This window comes from Camelus bactrianus, chromosome 22, assembly GCF_048773025.1.
Source record: "Camelus bactrianus isolate YW-2024 breed Bactrian camel chromosome 22, ASM4877302v1, whole genome shotgun sequence".
Lineage (NCBI taxonomy): Eukaryota > Metazoa > Chordata > Mammalia > Artiodactyla > Camelidae > Camelus > Camelus bactrianus.
The window spans coordinates 31,050,390-31,072,482 of record NC_133560.1 but is presented as its reverse complement, the minus strand read 5'-3'; the positions used below and the strand labels follow the sequence as shown (position 1 = coordinate 31,072,482).

General features: G+C 60.0%; 2 protein-coding genes across 5 annotated transcripts in view; one reads left to right on the top strand and one right to left on the bottom strand.

The window, feature by feature from the left end:
• The window catches only part of APC2 (APC regulator of WNT signaling pathway 2), a 24,608-nt gene extending 6,014 nt beyond the window's left edge, over positions 1 to 18,594 (top strand). For 2 of the 4 annotated variants that reach the window (XM_074351294.1, XM_074351295.1), the window contains 11 exons: positions 500 to 608; positions 732 to 848; positions 1,475 to 1,552; positions 1,752 to 1,850; positions 2,374 to 2,761; positions 3,478 to 3,573; positions 6,279 to 6,418; positions 6,815 to 6,892; positions 7,012 to 7,128; positions 7,455 to 7,669; positions 11,188 to 18,594. In XM_074351294.1, the coding sequence (XP_074207395.1) occupies positions 500 to 608; positions 732 to 848; positions 1,475 to 1,552; positions 1,752 to 1,850; positions 2,374 to 2,761; positions 3,478 to 3,573; positions 6,279 to 6,418; positions 6,815 to 6,892; positions 7,012 to 7,128; positions 7,455 to 7,669; positions 11,188 to 16,144 (6,394 nt within the window). In that variant the 3' untranslated portion in view covers positions 16,145 to 18,594. Of the gene's footprint in view, positions 1 to 499; positions 609 to 731; positions 849 to 942; positions 1,176 to 1,474; positions 1,553 to 1,751; positions 1,851 to 2,373; positions 2,762 to 3,477; positions 3,574 to 6,278; positions 6,419 to 6,814; positions 6,893 to 7,011; positions 7,129 to 7,454; positions 7,670 to 11,187 lie in introns of those variants that run through there. The other 2 variants (XM_074351296.1, XM_074351297.1) reach the window with 2 other exon arrangements.
• C22H19orf25 (chromosome 22 C19orf25 homolog) lies at positions 18,543 to 22,093 on the bottom strand. Its single transcript, XM_045504186.2, has 3 exons — positions 21,985 to 22,093; positions 21,650 to 21,781; positions 18,543 to 20,358 (listed from the first exon to the last, which is right to left on the bottom strand). The coding sequence occupies exons 1-3, from the start codon at positions 22,085 to 22,087 to the stop codon at positions 20,132 to 20,134; spliced, it is 462 nt and encodes a 153-aa protein (XP_045360142.2). The 5' UTR covers positions 22,088 to 22,093; the 3' UTR covers positions 18,543 to 20,131.

Below are 22,093 nucleotides of genomic sequence, written 5' to 3'. Positions count from 1 at the left end.
CCGCCAGGTTGTGTGGGGTCAGATGCAGCAGTCCCGGAGCAGCCCGGAGTTAAGTCCACTCTCTGCTGTCAAGCAAGAACACTAACGCCTCCCCAGCCTCAGACTTCCGCTCTGTGAGATGAGAACAGCAGGGTCTGTGCACAGGGCGTGAAGAGGGGGAGTCTATTGCACCTCGAGCAGCCCGAGCCTGGCGTTTGCCCCGTGTAGGCTACCGGGAGACTAGCCGGGCTTGGAGAGGTGTTAGAGTCAGAACCGCCGCCTCAGTTTTTCTCCGAGGACCAGGATTTACAAAGGAGCTACTTTCTCTCCTTTCAATTAATTTCCGTACCCCATTCCCACCTGGGACCGGCAGGGCCACGGGCGAGACTTTGCCACAGTGTTTATTAAACCTGGCACACAGTAAGCACCCAACAAGTGATTAGGAAAATCAGAATAAACAGCACACAGGCCAGGGCTCCGGCACTGTGAGCCGGGGCCCACCGACCTGCCCTCCCCCTAGGTGTTTCCTGTTGAACGAGATTGAGAAGGAGGAAAAGGAGAAGCTCTGGTATTACTCGCAGCTGCAGGGCCTGTCCAAGCGCCTGGACGAGCTCCCGCACGTGGAGACGGTGAGCGGGCAGGAAGGTGCCCAGGGGTCTGCAGTGCTCGCCCCGCCCACCGCGAGGGGAGCGGAGGGGAGGCCCCGGCCCCGTCCGGGCGTCCCCTCACTGCGGCCCACTTGCCCCTCCCAGCAGTTCTCGATGCAGATGGACCTGATCCGTCAACAGCTGGAGTTCGAGGCGCAGCACATCCGCTCGCTGATGGAGGAGCGCTTCGGCACCTCGGACGAGATGGTGCAGCGGGCGCAGGTGCCGTGGGGGCGGGGCTATGAACCAGCGGGCGAATCAGAGCGCTGAGATTGTTGTGGGAGTGGTCTGGGTTAGTAGGCGGGGTTATATGCCTGTGGGCGAATCAGAGGGCAGAGACTCCTGTGGGTGGGGTCTGGCTCAGGAGGCGGAGCCAGAGCTAGAGCTGGTTGTGGGTGGAGGCAGGGGGTGCTTAGGGCAGCACCAGGCTCGGAGGGCAGAGTCCAACAGCGATGGGGATGGGGCGGACAGGGCGACGAGCTGCATCCGGACAAGACTTGGGAGTTGATAGTCAGTGGCGGACAAAGTCAGGAAGGCCTGGAGGACGAGGTGGGGTCTAAATAGTGGGCGGAGCCAGCCCCTGCGGTTGAGAGTTGGCCCTTGGGTGGGGCCAGGCAGAGGGTGGAGTAGATAACTAACTGGGTAGGGTTTAGGGTGGGTGGGCTGTATCAAGGAGGAGGCGGAGTCAGGGCCAAGGGTAGGGTTTGGGCAACGGGCGGGGCCCTACCAGGGACTGAGGGGAGTCAGAGCATGGGGCCGGATTTGGACTGGAGGCGAGGCCAGATTGGGGGGTAGGCAGAGTCAGAGCCTGGGTGGGAGGCCCGCAGCCTGCACTTTCTCCCCTGCAGATCCGTGCTTCCCGCCTGGAGCAGATCGACAAGGAACTGCTGTCAGCTCAGGACAGAGTGCAGCAGACGGAGCCCCAGGTACCAGGAGGGGTGGAGCCAGGGTCCTCAGGGCCGGCAGCAGCCCCAGGCAGCAAGGGGTCCAGGGCCTTGCTCAGGGTGCTGTAATCCGTCTGCTGCCCCCACCACAATGTCACGGGTGTGCGAACGGCATCAGCAGCCTGGGCGCTTTGTGGGGTGCCCTGGGGCTGAGCCCCCAGGCCTGGCTTTCTCCCCACAGGCCTTACTGGCAGTGAAGTCAGTGCCAATGGACGAGGACCCTGAGACGGAGGTCCCCACGCACCCTGAGGATGGTGCCCCTCAGCCAGGCAACAGCAAGGTGAGGGGAGTACAGGTGGGGGGAAGCTGAGAGGTGGGGTGGGGGGAGTGGTTGGTATACACAGCCAAGTGGGTCCTGCACCCCTGCCTCCCCGTGCCGCCGTAAAGCTTCCCCAGGTGTGGAGGGTCACCCTGAGTTGGAGTGCATGGTGAGGCGCGGTTGTGGTCTGGAGCCTGGTGGGGTGGGTGTGGATACCTGTTCTGCATATTTGGAGGGTGCTCTAGACGTAGATGGGGGCCAACCCTAGGAGTACCTGGTGAGGTCGATGGGGTGGGCATTTGGCCCTCAGGGGCTGGGGGCATTTCTGCAGTAATATGTGGGTGTGTGCGCCCCGCAGGATGCACAGCCAGGGTCTGGGATGATGAGCGCGAGGCTCTCCTGGCTGAATCGTTAGACTCCCGCCTGCTGAGAAGGAGTCACCAGGGCCGTTGTTGGCTGCCCCTGGCTGGGGAGTGCAGGTGGGCTGACTGGGGCCAGGCGATCCAAGCAGGAGTCCCACCCTGATGTCTCCTGCCCCTCGCAGGTGGAGGTGGTCTTTTGGCTTCTGTCCATGCTGGCGACGCGTGACCAGGAGGACACAGCCCGCACGCTGCTCGCCATGTCCAGCTCACCTGAGAGTTGTGTGGCCATGCGCCGCTCGGGCTGCCTACCGCTGCTGCTGCAGATCCTGCACGGCACCGGCACCGAGGCGGGGGCTGGGGGCCGCCACGGGAACCCTGGGGCGCCGGGAGCCAAGGACGCACGTATGCGCGCCAACGCAGCGCTGCACAACATCGTCTTCTCCCAGCCGGACCAGGGCCTGGCGCGCAAGGAAATGCGTGTCCTGCACGTGCTGGAGCAGATCCGCGCCTACTGTGAGACCTGCTGGGACTGGCTGCAGGCCCGGGACGGCGGGCCCGAGGGAAGCGGCGGTGAGTGTGCAGCTTCTGTGCGATGGACATGCAGCCCCGGCTTCCCGGGTGGTGGGGCAATGCCGTTAGCAGTAAGGACAGCCTCTGGCTTTAGCCTTGCTCTGTGCCACCCGCCAGCAGAGGCCTTGTGGGAACCTGTGAGGACAGACTGGCAAAGGGATAGCCCCTAAAAATGACACCCTAGCGCTGCCGCCACAGGGCAGATGCTCAGGAAGCAGTCACTGATTGCATGGCTGGATTGTGGGTCACCCTGGAAACGTGGACGCAGAGTTTGAGATTCCAAATTTTTGCAGGGGGCTGCAAAATGGGTTTTTTTTTTTTTAATTTTTAAATTTGGATTTATTTATTTATTTAGGAGGGGAAGGGAGATAATTAGGTCTATTTATTTACCTATTTTTAGAGGATGTATGGGAATTGAACCCAGGACCTCACTCATGCTAAGCATGTGGTCTACCACTTGAGCTACACCCGCCCCCCACCAGCAAAGTTAGTATCAGATGCTGAGCACCAGGCCAGGGAAGGCAGGCATCTCCTCATTCACTTCAGAGGGTCCGTGAAGGAGGCCTGCTGCTCTAGGGGTGACCCCCACATGCCCAGCCAGCAGCAGTTTGGAAAGCTCTGGAGTCTTTGCAGGCCGGAGGGGTGGAGACTTTGGGGAGGGGCCAGGAGACATTGCCTGGAGTGGGAGGGCTCTGACCTGGTCCCTTCGCCCACAGCCCCGGTCCCCATCGAGCCACAGATCTGCCAGGCCACCTGTGCTGTGATGAAGCTGTCGTTCGACGAGGAGTACCGCCGGGCCATGAACGAGCTGGGTGAGTGCCCACCCTCCGCCCTGAGCGCAGCCCCACCCGCATTTGGCGCGAGGCCTCCGTGCTTCGTTCAGACCAGGGCAGGCTCTCAGCCCTTGTGGTCCTGAGGCTCAGAGAACAGCGAAGAGGCCAGAAAGCCAACTGCAGAGGGAAGGTTCCAGCTCAGTGCTCAGAGCTCCAGGGCGGGGCAGGGCGGGGCCGCCCTGTGAAGTTGAGGTTTGCGAGCGTTGGCGTTACCCGCAGCTCTTCCTCCACATAACAATACTGGAAATGTGGGAACGGAAAGACCAAGGGCCAAAAATCCCGTCAGTGTGCTCAGCTTGACTCTAATGGTTACAAAATGAGGCAACCACTTCTCACCCAGCATGTGGTCAAAGCGCCCAGTTTTGTAGGATCTCATTGTGGCCCCTACCCCGTGTAGAAACGGGTTCGAACCCAGTGGAGGAGAGCTTTCTGAAGGGGCGGTTTTGTCCTGACTTTTATTTATATATATATAGTGGAGGTACTGGGGATTGACCCAAGGACCTCAGGCATGCTAAGTGGGAGCTTTTCACTCTGTACCCCTGAGCTATACCCCGCCTCCTCCAGGGGCATTTGGAATAACGGACACTCTAAGAGAGGAGACGCCTCGAGTCTCCCCCCACCCCAGCTGGGGGTTTATCCTCTGGCTGGATTTACCTACAGAGGCGCAGAGAAACAAGCAAGGCAGCCACCCACCCAAGTGACACCCCCACCCCGACACAGCAGGAGTGCCCGACGGCAGGGGGCTGGGGTCGGACGCAGCGGCCCTTTAGACAGACTTCTTCAGTTCTCCGCGGGTCAACGGGAGGACAGTAAACCCAGAGAACAGGGGCTGTCCTCCCCGCCAGCGATGAGGGGCAGGAAGGAGAATTTCCAGTTTCATGGCAACCCCTTCTGACAAACGCACACTAGGAACACGTGCCCCTTTCACGGGATAAAACAGCGGTTCTCACGGCGGGGTCCCGGGGCCCCTGGGGGCTACCAAGGTCCTTCCAAGAGGTCTGCAAAGTCACTGTTATGTGGGTAAGCTAACAACCGGCCTTTTCCATGCTCGTTCTCTCATGTGCACGTGTCCAGTGGGGTTTTCCAGACCCTCCGACTCTGAGGACCCCTGGGCTGCGCGTTCTGGGGTTCAGAGGTTTCTCCATTTTAGTTTCTAGTCTGGTAAATTTTGTGAGCTGTAACCCACCTGAACGAAAACTCTCTGGGGTCCTCAAAAAATGTTCAGAGTGTGCAGGGGTCCCAAGACCAAAATGCTTGCTTGCCACTGGTGGCCAGGGCCCCACTCAGGTGAGCAGTCCCTTGGTTCCCGGAAAAGTGCTCCACCCATAGCTCAGCTCAGTTCACTCTTTTTTTTTTTTTTTTTTTCTGTTATTTTTTTCCTTTGTGTGGGTTCCCAGGAGTGGAGTTTCTACATTAAGAAGCAAAAAGCCTTTGGAATTTCCCCCCCTCAACTTCTAGTTATGTATTTAAACATTTTTAAAACTGTGGTAAAATGCGATTGTGGTAAAATGTGTATGTATTATATAAATGTGGTAAAATGTATAAAATTCACCATCTTAGCCATGTTTAAGGGCACAGCTCAGTGGCATTAAGTACATCCATGTTGTGCCAGCAACCCCAGCACTTTTCTCCAGCACTTTCTCACCTTCCCAAACTGAACCTTTGTCCACATTAAACACTGACTCCCCCTCCCCCTCCCCAGCCCTGACAACCAGGAGCCCCCCTCTCTGTCCCTGCGGACTGGCCTGTTCTGGACGTCTCACATCCGTGGACTCACACGCTGTGTGTCCTTCTGTGTTTGCTGCTCTCCCTGAGCACCGTGCTCTCGGGGTCCGTCCACGCGGGAGTGGGCGTCAGGGCTTCTCTCCTTTTTGTGGCTGAGTGACCTCCCACGTGGGGAGGGACACGGTGTGTGTCTGTCATCTGTTGATGGACCCTGGAGTTGTTGCCACCTTCTGGCTGTCGTGACTCGTGCTGTGCACGTGCATGTGTGGCTCACTTTGGGAGTTTTCTGGTTTGTGTGGCTGCCTGCCTTCCCCAGGGTGCTCCTTACCGGCAGGCCCATCAGCAAAATTGCTTGTCCAGCACAGGAGGAGCCATTGCTGAGTAGGGGGTGGGGGTGGCAGCTGGTGTTTTGGTTCCTGCGGGTTCTTTCCTTTCTACTCACGCTGACCATTCTCCTCCCCAACATTCATTCTCTTTGTAAAGTGAAAATCCTTTTCCTAGTGAGTGAAGAATTGTGTGTGCAGGTCACAGGCACCCGGTCCTGCCCTCAGTGGCTCATGGTCTAATGGTCTTAGGGGCTTCTCATCTGGGGAGTCACGGGGCTTCCCTGAGCAGGTGACTCTTGAGCAGAAGGGGACCCAGGAGACTGGGTGAATAGCAGGGAACAGCATCCAGGCACAAGGAGCAGCATGTGCAAAGGCCCCGCAGATGAAGTGTGACTGAAGGCTGAGGGCAGAAAGGAGGCGAGTGTGGTGCTGCAGGGCAGCCTGACTGGTGGTAGGCTGCCTGGAGGTGGTGTCCCCAGAGTTGGGCTTCAAAGGTGAACCTGGGGGAGAGCTGATCTGGCAGTGGGATGGAGGGGAGGATGTCTAACCAGATGAACTGTGTGGGCAGAGGCTGGGAGGAGGGCAGGTGGTTTGGGATGCTCGCCCGCCCCCAGCGCTGCCGTGTCCCCCCAGGTGGGCTGCAGGCCGTGGCGGAGTTACTGCAGGTTGACTACGAGATGCACAAGATGACCCAGGATCCTCTGAACCTGGCCCTGCGCCGATATGCTGGCATGACACTCACCAACCTCACCTTCGGGGATGTTGCCAACAAGGTGCCTGGGCAGGCGGCGGGGCAGCAGCCCCTCAGGTCTAAGCCCCCTTTGTCCTCATCCCTGCCTCAAAGTAGCACTGGGAAGTGGGGAAAGGTGTTCCCAATTTACAGGTGGGGAGACTGAGGCCCAGAGCCTCCCTCAGGCAGGACTGCCTACCTTGGCCGCTCTGCTGCTGCCCCCAGAGGGGCACCTCTGGGTAGGCGGGGGTTGGGGTGGGGCTGGTGTCTGTGCCTCCGGAGCCTCAGTTTCCGCATCTGAAGGGCGACTGCTCCCTCCCCCTCCCCCGTGATGGTGAAGATGGGAGGTTGGGGTCCAAATGCTAGCACACAGTAAGTACTCCATTAGCGTGGGAGGCGGCCCTCCTGCCGCAGCGTGACTTTCCTGCGTCACCCACAGGCCACGCTGTGCGCCCGCCGGGGCTGCATGGAGGCCATCGTGGCCCAGCTGGCATCTGAGAGCGAGGAGCTCCACCAGGTACCCGGAGGGTGGCCCCTCGGTGTAGTGTCCGCTGCTGGCGGCAGGGTCAAGGGCAGGGGCGGGGCTGCCTCTGGAGCCTGGCCCAGGCCCAAGGTTCCTGCTCTGCGCCTGCGCAGGTGGTGTCCAGCATCCTGCGGAACCTGTCCTGGCGGGCTGACATCAACAGCAAGAAGGTGCTGAGGGAGGTGGGCAGCATGACTGCCCTGACGCAGTGCGTCCTGCGAGCCACCAAGGTGGGCGCCGGCTGGGGCGCTGGGCTGGGGCCGGGGGAAAGGGGGCCGCCAAGGCTGCTAAGCGCGAGCCAGGGGGCAGGTAGGCACTGGCGGCTGGTGGTGAGTTCTCTGCCTTGGGAGGAAATCAAGCCAAACCACCTGCCACTTGGCAGGTGGTCCAGGCCTGGGGCTTCCAACCAGGGGATGGTGGATCCCATTACTTTTTACTTTTACTTAAAAACGCGTTTGGGTGTTATTTGTCGCTGCCTCAATGGGGAGGGTCCCTGCGGTGGGGCTGGGCCTGGGGCCCTCACTGCTGACCCCCTCCCGCTCCTCCCTGTGCCCAGGAGTCCACCCTAAAGAGCGTGCTCAGCGCCCTGTGGAACCTCTCAGCGCACAGCACGGAGAACAAGGCCGCCATCTGCCAGGTGGACGGCGCCCTGGGCTTCCTGGTGAGCACACTGACCTACAAGTGCCAGAGCAACTCGCTGGCCATCATCGAGAGCGGCGGCGGCATCCTGCGCAACGTGTCCAGCCTCGTCGCCACCCGCGAGGACTACAGGTCGGCCCCGCCGCCCTGGGGGCAGCACGGGGAGGGCGCGGGGACGGTGGGCCCTTGGGGCGGGGGCGGCTTGCGGTGGGCCGGTGCGGAGGGCCGCCCTCCGTCCTCCTGCAGACGGGTGGTCCCGACCTGTCCCTGGGGACTATTCTAGTGTAAACATATCCCAAATATTACATGGGCTACACGGAGACTAAATTTTACGTTAGTTTAGTAAAAATACATGCAATTTTCTAAATAATATTAATGAATATTTGTTCTTCATGAAAATATTATTCACTGAGTAATATTAATAAGTAAACACTATTCTTTATTAATATATTTATTATTTAGTAGTTAACATTTATAATAAGTAATGCTTCTAATGTATGCAAATACATAAATCTTTTTAGTGTAAGTGTATCCTAAAGATTGCATGGGATATACTTGTACTAAATTTTAAATCAATTCATACAAAATATATGATTTTCTAAAAAATAATATTCTTTATGAAAATAAATACAATATTCACTAAATAGTGTTAATAAACATTACTTGAATAACAAGCATTTATTACTTACTAGGTAACAATAATAAATAATGCTTCTAATGTAGGCAAATACATATGTTTTTTAGTGTAAGTATATACCAAATATTGCAAGGGATATACTTACATTGAATTTTCCTTTATTCAAATAAAAACGTACCATTTTTTTAGATAACAGTAAAGCTTATTATTTATTAAATAAAATATCACTTAAGACTAATAATAAGTAATGCTTCAATGTATGAAAACACTTTTTTTAGTATATCCCAGGATATACTTGTGCTAAAGATTTTATCAAAATAAAAATTTGTTTGCAAATCAGTGTGATACACTGTATCAACAAAAGACAAAAACCACACAGTCATCTCCATAGATGCAGAAAAAGCATTTGATAAAAGGCAACATCCATTCATGACAAACACTCTCACCAAAGTGGGTAGAGAGGGAACATATCTCAGCATAACAAAGGCCATTTATGACAAACCTGCAGCCAGCATAGTGCTCAGCGGTGAGAATCCGAAAGCCTTCCCGCTAACATCTGGAACAGGACAAGGACGCCCACTCTCACCGCTTCTAGTCAACACAGGGCTGGAAGTCCTGGCCACAGCAACCAGGCGAGAGGAAGAAAGAGAAGGGGTCCAAACTGGAAGGGAAGAGGCAGAACTGTCCCTAGACGCAGACGACATGATGCTATAGACAGAAAGCCCTGAAGGCGCCACGCAAGAACGACTAGAGCCGCTGAAAGAATCCAGCAAGGCAGCAGGACGCAAGGCAACGTACAGAAATCTACCCCGCTTCACACTAACAGTGCAATGGCAGGGAAGGAGAGCAAAGAAACAATCCCTCTTAAAAACTGGATCAAAAAAGTACTTAGGAACACGCCTGACCGAGGAGGTGAAAGATGATGCACACCCTGAGACCTGGCGAACACTGACTAAGGGAGTTAAAGATGGCTGAAAGGAATGGGAAGACACCCCATGCCCTTGGATTGGAAGCGTTAACAGTGGTAAAACGGCCGTGCTACCCAAAGCAACCCTTACAGATTTAATGCGATCTCTATCAAATTACCCAGGACATTTTTCACAAAACTAAAACAAATAATCCTAAAATTTATATGGAATCACAAAAGACCCAGAACTGCCAAAACAATACTTTTAGGAAAAAGAACGAAACTGGAAGCATAGCCCTCCCAGACTTCTGACAATACTGCAAAGTTACAGGAGTCAAAACAGCATGATGTTGGCACAATAACAGACCTATGGATCAAGGGGCCAAACAGAGAGCCCAGAAATAAACCCACACACCTGTGCTCAGTTACTCTTTGACAAAAGAGGCAAGATTATACAATGGGGAAAGGACAATCCCTTTGGCAAGAGGCGCTGGGAAAGCTGGACAGCTGCATGCAAATCAGTGACGTTAGAACACTCCCTCACGCCATACACAGAAATAAACTCAAAATGGCTTAAAGACTTAAACATAAGACAGGACACCATAAATCTAGACAAGAACACAGGCAAAACATTCTCTGACATAAATCATAGCAGGGTTCTCCTAGTTCAGTCTACCCAGGCAATAGAAATAAAAGCAAAAACAAACAACAAAGGAAACCATAAACAGAACAAAAAGACAACCTACAGACTGGAAGAAAATACTTGCAAGTGGTGTGACTGACAAGGGCTTCACTTCCAGAATATACAAACAGCTCATACAACTCAATACAAAGAAACAAACAACCCAATCAAAAAACGGGCAGAAGACCTACATAGACATTTCTCCAAAGAAAACATCTAGATGGCCAACAGGCACGTGAAAAGATGCTCAACATCCCTAATTATCAGAGAAAAGCAAATCAAAGCCACAGTGACGCATCACCTCACACCAATCAGAATGACCATTATTCAAAAATCCACAATAAACGCTGGAGAGGGTGTGGAGAAAAGGGAGCCCTCCTACACTATTGGTGGGAGTGTAGTTTCGTGCAGCCATTATGGAAAACAGTATGGAGATTCCTTAAAAAACTAAAAATAGGCTTGCCGTATGATCCAGCTATCCCACTCCTGGGCACACACCCAGAGAAAACTCTAATTTGAAAAGATACATGCCCCCTACTGTTCACAGCAGCACTATTTACAGCAGCCAAGACATGGAAGCAACCTAAATGTCCGTCAGCAGAAGACTGGATAAAGAAAATGTGGTGTACATACATATATGATGGAATACTACTCAGCCATAAAAAAAGAATGAAATAATGCCATTTGCAGCAACATGGATGGACCCAGAGATTATTAGTCAGACAAAAACAGATATTATATGATACCACTTATATGCCAAATTTAAAATATGATGCAAATGAACTTACTTACAAAACAGAGACACAGAGAAAACAAACTTACTGTTACCAAAGGGGAAGTAGGGGGAAGGGATAAATTAGGAGTCTGGGATTAGCAGCTACAAACTGCTATATACAAAATAGATAAACAACAGGGAACTACATTCAATATCTTGTAATAACCTGTAATGAAAAAGAATATATATTATGTGAAACTGAGTCACTTTGCTTTACACCAGAAACTAACACAACATTGTAAAGTCAACTATGCTTCAATTAAAAAATTTTTTTCAATTTATTAAATAATGCTAATAAATTAATAAAAAGTATTTTTTAAAGCAAGCAAAAATCAGTCTTTAGCATACCCCAAACATCACAAGGCTTAGGTGCATTAAAATGAGATATACTAGAACTATTCACTTTAAAAGATAACCATTATTTTTTAAAAAGAGAATTATTGCTATGTTAGCATTATTTTATTTAATAAGTATTTCATTGCTATTAATAAATAAAAGTTTTAGCACAGCCCATTTGATATTTGAGATATACTAAATATTTAATCTCTTTCCTGAAATTCAAAGTTACCTGGGCACCTCCTTTTCGCTGCTGGTGGGATGCGGGCGGTCCGGGCGGGGCAGCGGGTGGGGCCTGACCGCTCCTCCACAGGCAGGTGCTGCGGGACCACAACTGCCTGCAGACGCTGCTGCAGCACCTGACATCGCACAGCCTGACCATCGTGAGCAACGCGTGTGGCACGCTGTGGAACCTGTCGGCCCGCAGCCCCCGCGACCAGGAGCTGCTGTGGGACCTGGGCGCCGTGGGCATGCTGCGCAACCTGGTGCACTCCAAGCACAAGATGATCGCCATGGGCAGCGCTGCCGCCCTGCGCAACCTGCTGGCCCACCGGCCGGCCAAGTACCAGGCGGCCGCCACCGCCGTCTCCCCCGGCGCCTGCGCGCCCAGCCTGTACGTGCGGAAGCAGCGCGCGCTGGAGGCCGAGCTGGACGCGCGGCACCTGGCCCAGGCGCTTGACCACCTGGAGAAACAGGGCCCACCCGAGGCCGAGGCCGAGGCCTCTTCCAAGAAGCCCCTGCCGCCCCTGCGGCACCTGGATGGCCTGGCCCAGGACTACGCCTCTGACTCGGGCTGCTTCGACGACGACGACGCACCCTCCCTGGCCACCGCCGCCGCCGCCGCCGCCGCCGCCGCCGCCGCCGCCACCGCCACCGCCACCACTGAGCCTGCCAGCCCCGCGGTGCTGTCCCTCTTCCTGGGCAGCCCCTTCCTGCAGGGGCAGGCGCTGGCCCGCGCCCCGCCCGCCCGCCGTGGTGGCCTGGAGACAGAGAAGGAGGCCGGCAGGGAGGCAGCAGTGGCGGCCAGGGCCAAGGCCAAGCTGGCGCTGGCGGTAGCACGGATCAACCGGCTGGTGGAGGACATCTCGGCCCTCCACACCTCGTCCGACGACAGCTTCAGCCTCAGCTCTGGGGACCCCGGACAGGAAGCTCCGAGGGAGGGGCGTGCACAATCCTGCTCCCCTTGCCGGGGGCCGGAGGGTGGGCGGCGGGAGGCCGGCAGCCGAGCTCACCCGCTGCTGCGGCTCAAGGCGGCCCACGCCAGCCTCTCCAACGACAGTCTTAACAGCGGTAGCACTAGCGACGGGCACTCGAGGCCCAGCCAGCTGGCGGCGCTGGTGGAGCACCGAGAGGGTCCCTTGTGTAGCCAGGAGCGGCCGAGCCGGCTTGACCTCCACCTGCCCGGCAGCCAGGCTGAGCCAGCAGCCCGGCACAGCGTGGCCACCGATGCCCAAGTGCGCACCATCAAGCTGTCACCCACCTACCAACACGTGCCACTGCTTGAGGGCACTGCGCCCCTGGCATCTGGGGCCCGGAAACAGGCCTGGCTGCCCACAGAGGGCCTGAGCAAGGTCCCCGAGAAGCTGGTGGCCGAGGCCACACCTCTCTGCCTGTCCCGCTGCAGCTCCCTGTCCTCACTGTCTTCGGCCGGCCACCCGGGCCACAGTGAGGCTGGGGACCTGGACGACAGTGATTCGTCCCTGGAGGGGCTGGAGGAGGCTGGCCCCAGAAAGGCAGAGCTGGACGGGGTCTGGCGAGGGCCGGGGACTGCCTCGCTGCCTATGGCCATCCCGGTGCCCCGGCAGGGTCGTGGGCTGGGGGTGGAGGATGCCACACCCTCAAGCTCATCTGAGAACTGTGTGCAGGAGACACCGCTGGTGCTGAGCCGCTGCAGCTCCGTCAGCTCGCTGGGCAGCTTTGAGAGCCCGTCCATCGCCAGCTCCATCCCCAGTGACCCGTGCAGTGGGCTGGGCAGTGGCACGGTCAGCCCCAGTGAGCTGCCCGACAGCCCCGGGCAGACCATGCCGCCAAGCCGCAGCAAGACGCCGCCACTGGCCCTGGCACCACCAGGTGAGCGGGAGGCCACCCAGTTCAGCCTGCAGTGGGAGAGCTACGTGAAGCGCTTCCTGGACATCGCCGACTGCCGGGAGCGCTGCCGGCTGCCGTCCGAGCTGGACGCGGGCAGCGTGCGCTTCACGGTGGAGAAGCCGGATGAGAACTTCTCCTGCGCCTCCAGCCTCAGTGCGCTGGCCCTGCATGAGCTCTACGTGCAGAAGGACGTGGAGCTGCGGCTGCTGCCCCCGGCCGGCCCCGAGCGCGGCCGCGGCGGAAGCGGAGGCCCAGGCCCCCACCTGACTGGGCATCGCCGGCTGGACGAGGCTGGTGTTCGCCTCGAGGGGCCGACATCCACTGACCAGGAGCTGGAGCGGCTGCGTGACTGTCTTGGTGCAGCCGTGCCTGCCCGGCTCCGCAAGGTGGCCTCCGCATTAGTGCCTGGCCGCCGTGCACTGCCTGTACCGGTCTACATGCTGGTGCCTGCCCCGGCCCGGGAGGATGACTCCTGCACTGACTCGGCCGAGGGCACGCCGGTCAACTTCTCCAGTGCCGCCTCGCTCAGCGATGAGACGCTGCAGGGACCACACAGGGACGGCGGGCGTGCAGATGGCCAGAAGCCCGCAGGCCGCACCACCCCCACAAAGCAGCCTGCAGGACACCAGCACAGGGCAGGAGGTATGGGCCGGAAAACAGAGCAGCCCCGAGGGGCTGGCAGGAGCCTGGCGGGGCTGGAGCTGCCCCTCCGCAGGCCCCCGAGCTCCTGCGGGGACAGGGAAAGCTCGCGCCCAGGTCGGGCACGTGGGGATGGGGCCCTGCAGTCTCTGTGCCTCACGACACCCACCGAGGAGGCGGTGTACTGCTTCTGTGGCAACGACTCGGACGAGGAGCCACCCACAGCAGTGGCGGTGGCGCCCCCACGGCGGGTATCCGCCATCCCCCGGGCGGTGAAGAGGGAGCGCCTGGCTGGTGGCAGGAAGGAGGCACAGGTCGCACCCAAGGCCATGCCCACGGCCGCGCCGCCCGCCAGGGCCCAGCCCAGCCTCATTGCTGACGAGACGCCCCCATGCTACTCCCTGAGCTCCTCGGCCAGCTCCCTCAGTGAGCCTGAGCCCTCCGGGCGCACAGCCGGCCGGCCCCGAGCCCCTGAGCCAGTGGCTACCAAGGGTGGGCAGGACAGCTCCCCCAGCCCGCGGGCCGAGGCAGAGCTGCTGCGGCGCTGCATCGGCTCAGCCATGCCCAGACGCCGGCCCCAGGCCCCCGGCCCGCGGCATCGCCAGCCCCGAGCTGCGCGACCAGAGGAGCAGCCGGCAGAGGTGCACCAGGAGCATAGCGAGGAGGCGGCAGGCTCAGACCATGCCTCAGACCTGGACAGCGTCGAGTGGCGAGCCATCCAGGAGGGCGCCAATTCCATCGTCACGTGGCTGCACCAGGCGGCCGCGGCAGCCACCCGCGAAGCCTCGTCCGAATCTGACTCCATCCTGTCCTTCACGTCGGGGCTATCAGTGGGCTCCACCCTGCAGCCCACCTTGCATGGGAAGGGGCGACGCCCAAGGGCAGAAGGCCAAGCAAGCAGTGCTGTGCGGCCAGAAAAACAGGACGTGGCCTTGGCCCAGCGCAGCGGTGGCCCGGAGAAGCCACGTGGCGCTCAGAAGACTGCATCCAGGGTGCCAGCCGTGCTCAGGGGACGGACGGTTATCTACATGCCCAGCCCAGCAGCCCGAGCTCAGCCCAAAGGTGCCCCCGGCCCCCGCACTGTGCCAAGAAAGATGGGAGCCCCAAGCCCCGTGCAGCCAGCAGCTCCAGCCAAAGCCCTCGGCCCCGGGCAGCAGCGGTCTCGGAGCCTGCACCGGCCTGGCAAGACCTCGGAGCTGGCGGCACTGAGCCCCCCTCAGAGGAGCGCCACACCGCCCGCTCGCCTGGCCAAGACCCCCTCATCGAGCTCCTCTCAGACCTCCCCTGCCTCCCAGCCTCTGCCCAGGAGGTCGCTCCCAGCCACCCAGGCTGGGGGGCCCCTGCCTGGCCCTGGGGCCGCTCCAGTGCCCAAGACCCCCGCACGGGCCCTGCTGGCAAAGCAGCACAAGACACAGAAGTCGCCGGTGAGGATCCCCTTCATGCAGAGGCCTGCCGGGCGGGGGCCGCCACCCCTGGCCAGGGCGGCCCCAGAACCCGGTCCCAGAGGCCGGGCAGGGGCCGAGGTGGGCCCGGGCACCCGAGGGGGCCGCCTGGGCCTGGTGCGCGTGGCCTCCGCCCGCTCCAGCGGCAGCGAGTCCTCCGACCGCTCGGGCTTCCGGCGGCAGCTGACCTTCATCAAGGAGTCACCAGGCCTGCTGCGCCGACGCCGCTCTGAACTGTCCTCGGCCAAGGCCACCACCCCTGCTGCCCAGGCCGGCTCGCCCCGCCGTGGCCGGCCTGCGCTGCCTGCCGTCTTCCTCTGCTCCTCGCGCTGCGACGAGCTGCGGGCGCCCCCCCAGCAGGCCCCGGCCCCACAGCAGCTCCCCGCAGCCCGGGCCAGCCCCTGCGAGAGGCCGCCCCGGCGCACCAGCTCCGAGAGCCCATCGCGCCTGCCTGTCCGCACACCAGCGGCCCGGCCCGAGACGGTCAAGCGCTACGCTTCTCTTCCCCACATCAGCACGGCCCCCAGGCCCAACAGCGCCGCCCCCAGGCCCGCGGCTGACCCGGCCCGCCGCAGCAGTGACGGGGAGGCCCGGCCGCTGCCCAGGGTGGCTGCGCCGGGTACCACGTGGCGTCGCATCCGGGACGAAGATGTCCCGCACATCCTGCGGAGCACGCTGCCTGCCACCGCCCTGCCCCTGATGGGCTCCTCGCCCGAGGAGGGCCCGGCTGGCCCACCGCAGCGCAAGACCAGTGACGCTGTGGTCCAGACAGAGGACTTCGCTGCCACCAAGACCAACTCCAGCACATCTCCAAGCCTGGAGAGCAGGGAGCCTCCCCAGACCATAGCCGGCGGCCCCACCTCCCTCCTTGGCAGCGACGTGGACGGGCCCAGCCCTGCCAAGGCGCCCACCCCTACCCCCTTTGTCCACGAGGGCCTAGGGGTGGCTGCAGGGGGCTTTCCTACCAGCCGGCATGGCTCCCCCAGCCGCTCAGCCCGGGTTCCCCCCTTCAATTATGTGCCCAGCCCCATGGTGGCAGCCACCGCTGACTCTGCCGTGGAGAAAGCCCCTGTCCCCATCCCCACCAGCCTCCTGGAATAGTGGCCGCCAGAGCTGGCTTTCCAGAACATCCTCTCCCGGCCCAAAGCGGTCTGGAGGCCCCGAGGGTGGTCCCAGGGCCTGCCTGCCCACCCAGTTGCCCGCCCTCTGAGCCTCACCCCTGCCCACATGGGCCTCACAACTCACACGTAGACGCTTGCTTCTGTGCCGGGGAGAGGGGTGGGCACTACGGGAGGAAAATGAGCGGCAGGCTGGACCTCAAGTCCCTGCTAGAGGTGGTCCCACGGTGGACCACCCTTCTAGCTGGGGCTGTCCTCAGCAGTGCCCTCCAGGGCTCCCAGCCCTGCTGGGCCAAGGATCAGCATGACACTCCCCTCCCCAACCTCGGGAGCTGCAAGGGGGTAACGGTGCCCGCTGAGGTGGGGGACAGGGCTGGGGAGGGTGGCACCAGCGGGAGCCTGCCAGCTGGGGGCTGCGGCAATGCAGGCACAGGAGGAAGCCTGTAATTACAGGCAGGGCCGTAATTTGTTAATAATGGCTCAGCTGGTTTGTTTGCCTTCTCAGCCCCAGCTGGGGGTGTGGAGAGGGGTGCAGCTGAGCCCAACAGAAAGGCAGACCCTGCCCCAGACAGAGACAAGTAGGGAGCCTGGAGACTGAAGGTGGGGGTTGGGGGAGTGCGGTCGCGACCCAGGGCACCCCTGCAACTGGTAAGGAACAAGCAGAGGGGGGTGTGTGGACAATGGGTGGGCTCTGGCTGACCTGGGCAGGCGAGGTCGGTCAAGATGCCCTGGTGGGCAAGGTACCAACGGGAGGGGGCCAAGGAGAGTCAGCTGTGACCCCAGCAGGACTGCAACCCAGGAGAGGAGGTCCCGGCAGACACCTGCCCAGCCACTGGTCTTTCCTTTTTCAATCTTATTCTCCTTTCCAAGGTGAGGAGCCCTGGCTCTGGGGCTCCTCCCTGTGGGATAGCGTGGCTGTGGGATCCAAGGCGGAGCCTGCGCCCAGCCTTCGGACTGTAGGACCTGGAGCCCTGGAACCACAGCCGACAGATGCTAGAGAGCTGGTACCAGCCAAGGCAGGGAGGTGGACAGCAGGCCTGGAGGCCAGGAGAGGCCGCACCCCAAGGCAGGTGTGTGATCCTTCTCCACCCAAGCACACCTTCTGTAGGAAGAGCTGATGACCTCTTCCCTGCAGAGCCTGGCTCTGCGCCGGAGCTGCTCTGGGCCCGCGGGTCTGCCATCACAGCGGCCCCACAGAGCTGCTCCTGGGGGCTGGGGGCCAACGTCCTTTCTCTGGGAGGAAAGGACATGGGGTTGAGTCAAGAGGTGCCGAAGGAGCCGTCTCCACCCACGGGCACCGCTGTCCCGTCCCTCGGACACTATGCTGCTGCCGCCGCTTAGAGCGCACATGGACCACGCTGCGTCCCCTCCTGCAACACCCCGTCCTGCAGGACAGACTCCAGGGCTCTGCCTGAGGGGCCAGAACAGGACACAGGACCAGAAGGGCTGCGGACTGCACCAAATGCTCCTTCTTTGATGGCGCCCACAGTGGGGGCCACTGGGGAGTCTCCCCGGGGAGCCGGCAGGCAGCAGAGGGCACTGGACCTGGGGGCTCCAGGCCAAACTCAGAAACCACGGTTCCTGTCCCCATCAGCAGCGTCACGGCAGGGCCAGGTGGTCTTCCAGGCTTCCCAGACTTGGGGGCTACAGCCAGTCTCCCCCTTGAAATGGGTCCCCACCCCAGCTGACCCGGCTGTGGGGGTGGGGTGGGGCAAGCCCCACACCATGAGACCCAGAGCAGTGCTCTCGCCGCTGTGTGCCTGTCTCCCTGCGTGGGCCGTGGGGAGACCTCCCAGAGCTACCTCTCAGGCAAGCAGAGCTGTGGCGCGACTGGTGGCAGAGGACCCTCCCCGGCTGCCCCTCTGCCTGCCCTCTGTCCGGCCCTGGGCATTCTCTCCACAGGCAGGGCCCGCTCATCCTCGTCCAGCAGCCACTTCTACCTTCTCCACCCACGGCAGTGGGGGCCCAGGGGCCTGGGCAGAGCAGATTCCTGGAGAAGACAGCTCTGGCAGTCACTGAACAATCAACCTGAGGCCAGAGCTGGGGGACTGAAGTCTGATGATCCAAATGCTGCCCGTCAAGCCCTGACCCCTCAGGACGCTGCTTGGCCACCTGGCCACCTGTCAAGGGGACACGGGGCACCCAAGCTGGGGACCTCAGCCCAGGGGCAGATGGACACCCCGAGCTGGGTGCTGAATTCTCAGCATTACCTCACCCACACCGCCCAGCCGGCTGCAGCCCGAGCCGAGCTGCCGTGGTTCATCCCCTGCACCCGTGTCTCCATTCAGTCCTGGGCCTCCCCAGCGTACACACTCAGCTCCCTGTACATACAGCCCCGCCTGTCCCCCCACCAACTGTAAAGCCATCATCTGGTAGGAGGCTGTGGAACCAGGCGTCTCACGCGCACCTTTAATAAACAGCTGTCAGATCGCACTCCACACTGCCCGTGGTGCTGCCCTGAGATGGCGTGGCTGGGACAAGGGTCAGGAGGGGTAATTCACAGGCCTTTCCGCCTGGCCAAACCCGCCCCAGGTCCAATGCTGCCTGCAGAACCCTGCTCCCCAGAAGAGCGAGGATGGTAGGGCAGAGCCCAGAGCCGGGCCGGGGTTTAGGGAGAGCACCCATGCCAGGCACGGGGGACGGGTCTGGGGAGGAGGTCAGCGGAGTGACCTGACCCTGAGGGGCTCCAGAGAGTAAATAGTGTCCCAAAGACAGGGGTCCTCACCCAGAGATGGGGCCGGGCAGGGAGGGGTGATGCACCCCAACCAAGGGCCAGCTGATAGCAAACTGACTCTGGACGAGGCAGCCTGGCACCTGCAGCTGCAACCAGAGCCAGTCCTGCCCTATGCGAACACCTGTGCACCCCAGGTCATGTTTCCTTTTCTGGGGAGTCTCTCAGGGTTGAGCAGGCACCCTTTCTTTAGGGAAAGAGCAACACCTCCTGGGGCGTGTAGCGTCTCCCATCTGAGGGCTCTGCCGTGGTGGGGCCCAGTGCTGCCCCAAGCTTCCAAGGAACCCGAGAAAGGACTGGCTCACAGAGGCACCATTCAGGCGACCAGACATGGGGATTTCACCTGAGGGGCTCAGTGGGGTTGTCCACCACAGGCCTGGCCCCGGGGCCACCTCCCACAGATCCACTGCTTCTCTGGTCTTCATGGGATTTGTTTTAGGGTGAATGCCCTTTTCAAGATTCTTTCCTGCCCCACCGCCCACCTGCCCACAGGTGGAGTGTGCAAGGAGTGGGGGCAGTGAGGTGAGGGCTCCGGGCAAGCAACTGACCATCCCATCCTCTCATGGGAGCCCAGGCCTCGCGCCCCATAAGACAGAATCCTGCAGTTGACGGACAGACAAGTGTCTGCCCTGAGGGAGTGCCCACGCCTTAGATGGGGTGCCCGGGGCCCCGAAGAGTGCTACCCAGTCCCTAGGGCTCATCTCAGATCTGGGCCCCGCAGGGCCATTGCTCCTCACAACCAGGGCCACCATGGGCAGGGGAGGAGACTGAACTCCCCCATCCTCTCCCGGAATCTCTGGGGGCCCCCAGTTCATATACCAGAACCAGAGGGGTGGGTTCTGCCAGCTCAGCTGAATGGGTGATCAGTGAAGCAGGGTGCCCGAGGGGAAGGAGGGGAGGAAGGCTGGACCGGCCCTCAGGTACTGGGCCCACAGGAAGTCCAGTCCAGGCTCCACGGCTATTGGGCCCCAGGAGAGAAGCTCTGGGGTGAAGGACATGTGTGCGCCCCAGACCCACCCTCAGAGAGGGGCCCGACCAGCTGAAGCCCACTGCCCCTGCCGCAGCCACACACCCTGGGCAAGCTGCGTCCCCTGGGGTCTCTGGTGTCAGGGAGACGTGCCTAGGCCACGGGAGAAGGGAAATGCAGAACCTGCTTCTGGGACCCAGGGCTCATGTCTGAGGTGTGCTGGTCAGGTGTTCAGGGGAGGACCCAAGGTTCTGCCGAGCCTGGGGGCCAGGTCAGCCTGAGGAGGTGGCCACAGTGCCGGGCAGAGCCACCTGCCCGACCTGGCGAAAGTCGCGCTCCAGCTTCTGCCCGGCTTGCTGCAGCTCCTCACACTTCTGCTTCAGCCGGGTGCCCGCCCGGCGCAGCCTCTGGTTCGTGGCCACGTAGACCCGGCTCTGCTGGTAGAGCTGCTCCCGCTGGGCCTCTGTGTCCTCGGCCCTCCCGGAGGGGCCTGGGGAATCTGGGGACAGGACATGACAGCATCACTGCCCGCTGTACACGGAAAGAACTCAGTTCACCCCCCAGAGAAAGCATGTGACTGAAGAGGACAGGTCACAGGGAAAAAGGCCTGACTCCACTGTCCCCTGGCCCTGCCTTGGGGTGGGCTCCAGTTCCTGGAAAGGGCATTGACCCCATGATGGAATCACAGAGCATGACGGCTCTCATCTGTACTCCTGAAACCTCTCCGTGGCTGTGCAACCTCGTGATGCTCAACACTCAGGGAGTCGGAGGGAAGCAAGGAGGGCGTGACACGCACTTCTCAGTGACCCGCTCCCCAAAGGGCACGCCTGTTGAGCGGGAGATGGGGGGTGGGGCAGAAAGAGCACAGGCTTCAGGGCAAACTGGAGACACATCGAGTTCCCCTCCACTCTGCCTGGTCCCCTGTCTCTCGACAGGCCTGGAAACCCTGGCATTCAATTAAAAATCACCTTATCACCTGCCTTAGTAACAGGGCGGGAAAGCCTGACAGCGCACAGGGAGGCCAAGTGTGGTCCCAGACACAAACACAAGCCAGCAAAGGAAGCCACCTCTCCCCTGAAGTGGGCCCTGGCAGTGCCCAGGCCCCGGCTTCCCCAACCTCGTAATGCCAGGGACCTGGGTCCATGATTCTTAGACTGGGGCTCAAGCAGCCTGGGAGGACCCAGCTGCAGTCGCGGAAAAAATGCCACTTACGTTCCACGGGCTGCCCGGTGCAACATAGCATTCCGGGCGGGGAAACGCCCTCCAGCTGGGCGGTCCCGCGCACCACCGGCCAGGGGTGGCTCCTGGACGCTTAAACTGTGGCCACGTGGGGCAAAGAATTGAATTTTCTACTATTACTTAATAAAACAAAATTTCCCAAAGCGTTTCTCACTCTCTACCTTCCCAGGCGACTTATATGTAATGTCTCTACCCACTAGAATGGCCTGAAGGTAGGCATTTTTATCTTTTTTGTTCACCTCTCTGCTTCAATGCTTAGAACAGAACCTGATCCGTAATAAGCTCTTAATGAAGGTTTGTTAAGTGAATAAATGAACTTCACAGAGCAGAACACAAAATTCACCGTACAACTGTAGGCGTGACCCTGTAGTCACTTAGCTGATTCCATCTTCTGTACAAGGGGTGAACACGCTTTTTCTGTAAAAGGCCAGGCAGCCTCTGTCCTGACTACTTAACTCTGCTTCTATGTCTTCAAAGCAGCCAGGTGCCTCCCCCGCCCCTTCCTGCTGGGGTCTCGAGGCCGCCTCTCCCCTGCTTGGCCTAGGCCCTACCTTCCTGGGCCAGGGCGCTGAAGACGGGGTCCTCGGAGGGGGCCCCGCGCACGTCCTCCAGGATCTGCTCCACCGTGGGGGGCGCCGGGCGGGTGGGCAGCACCACGCGCTTCTTGGCCTTGGAGCCCATCCCTGGAGGCGGGAGAAGGGAGCGCTGACCCGGCTGTTCCTCCCGCCCAGCGAACTCCTGCACAAGCTCCGGGGCTCCGCTCCCGGCGAAGCCCGCCCTGCCCCACTCCTCCCAGGGCCGAACAGCCCAGGCACAGGCGCCTCAGAGTCCGGCTCCACCCAAGCCACAGCTTCCCCCAAAGTTCCCGGCGCCACGGCCGCCCCACCTAGGAGCGCGCCCCAAGCCGCCACCGCGGCCGAGCAACCACTTCCGGTTCCGGTCGGAGCGCGGACCCTCCCTATAGGCACGTGACGCACACTTCCTGCCATCTCCTG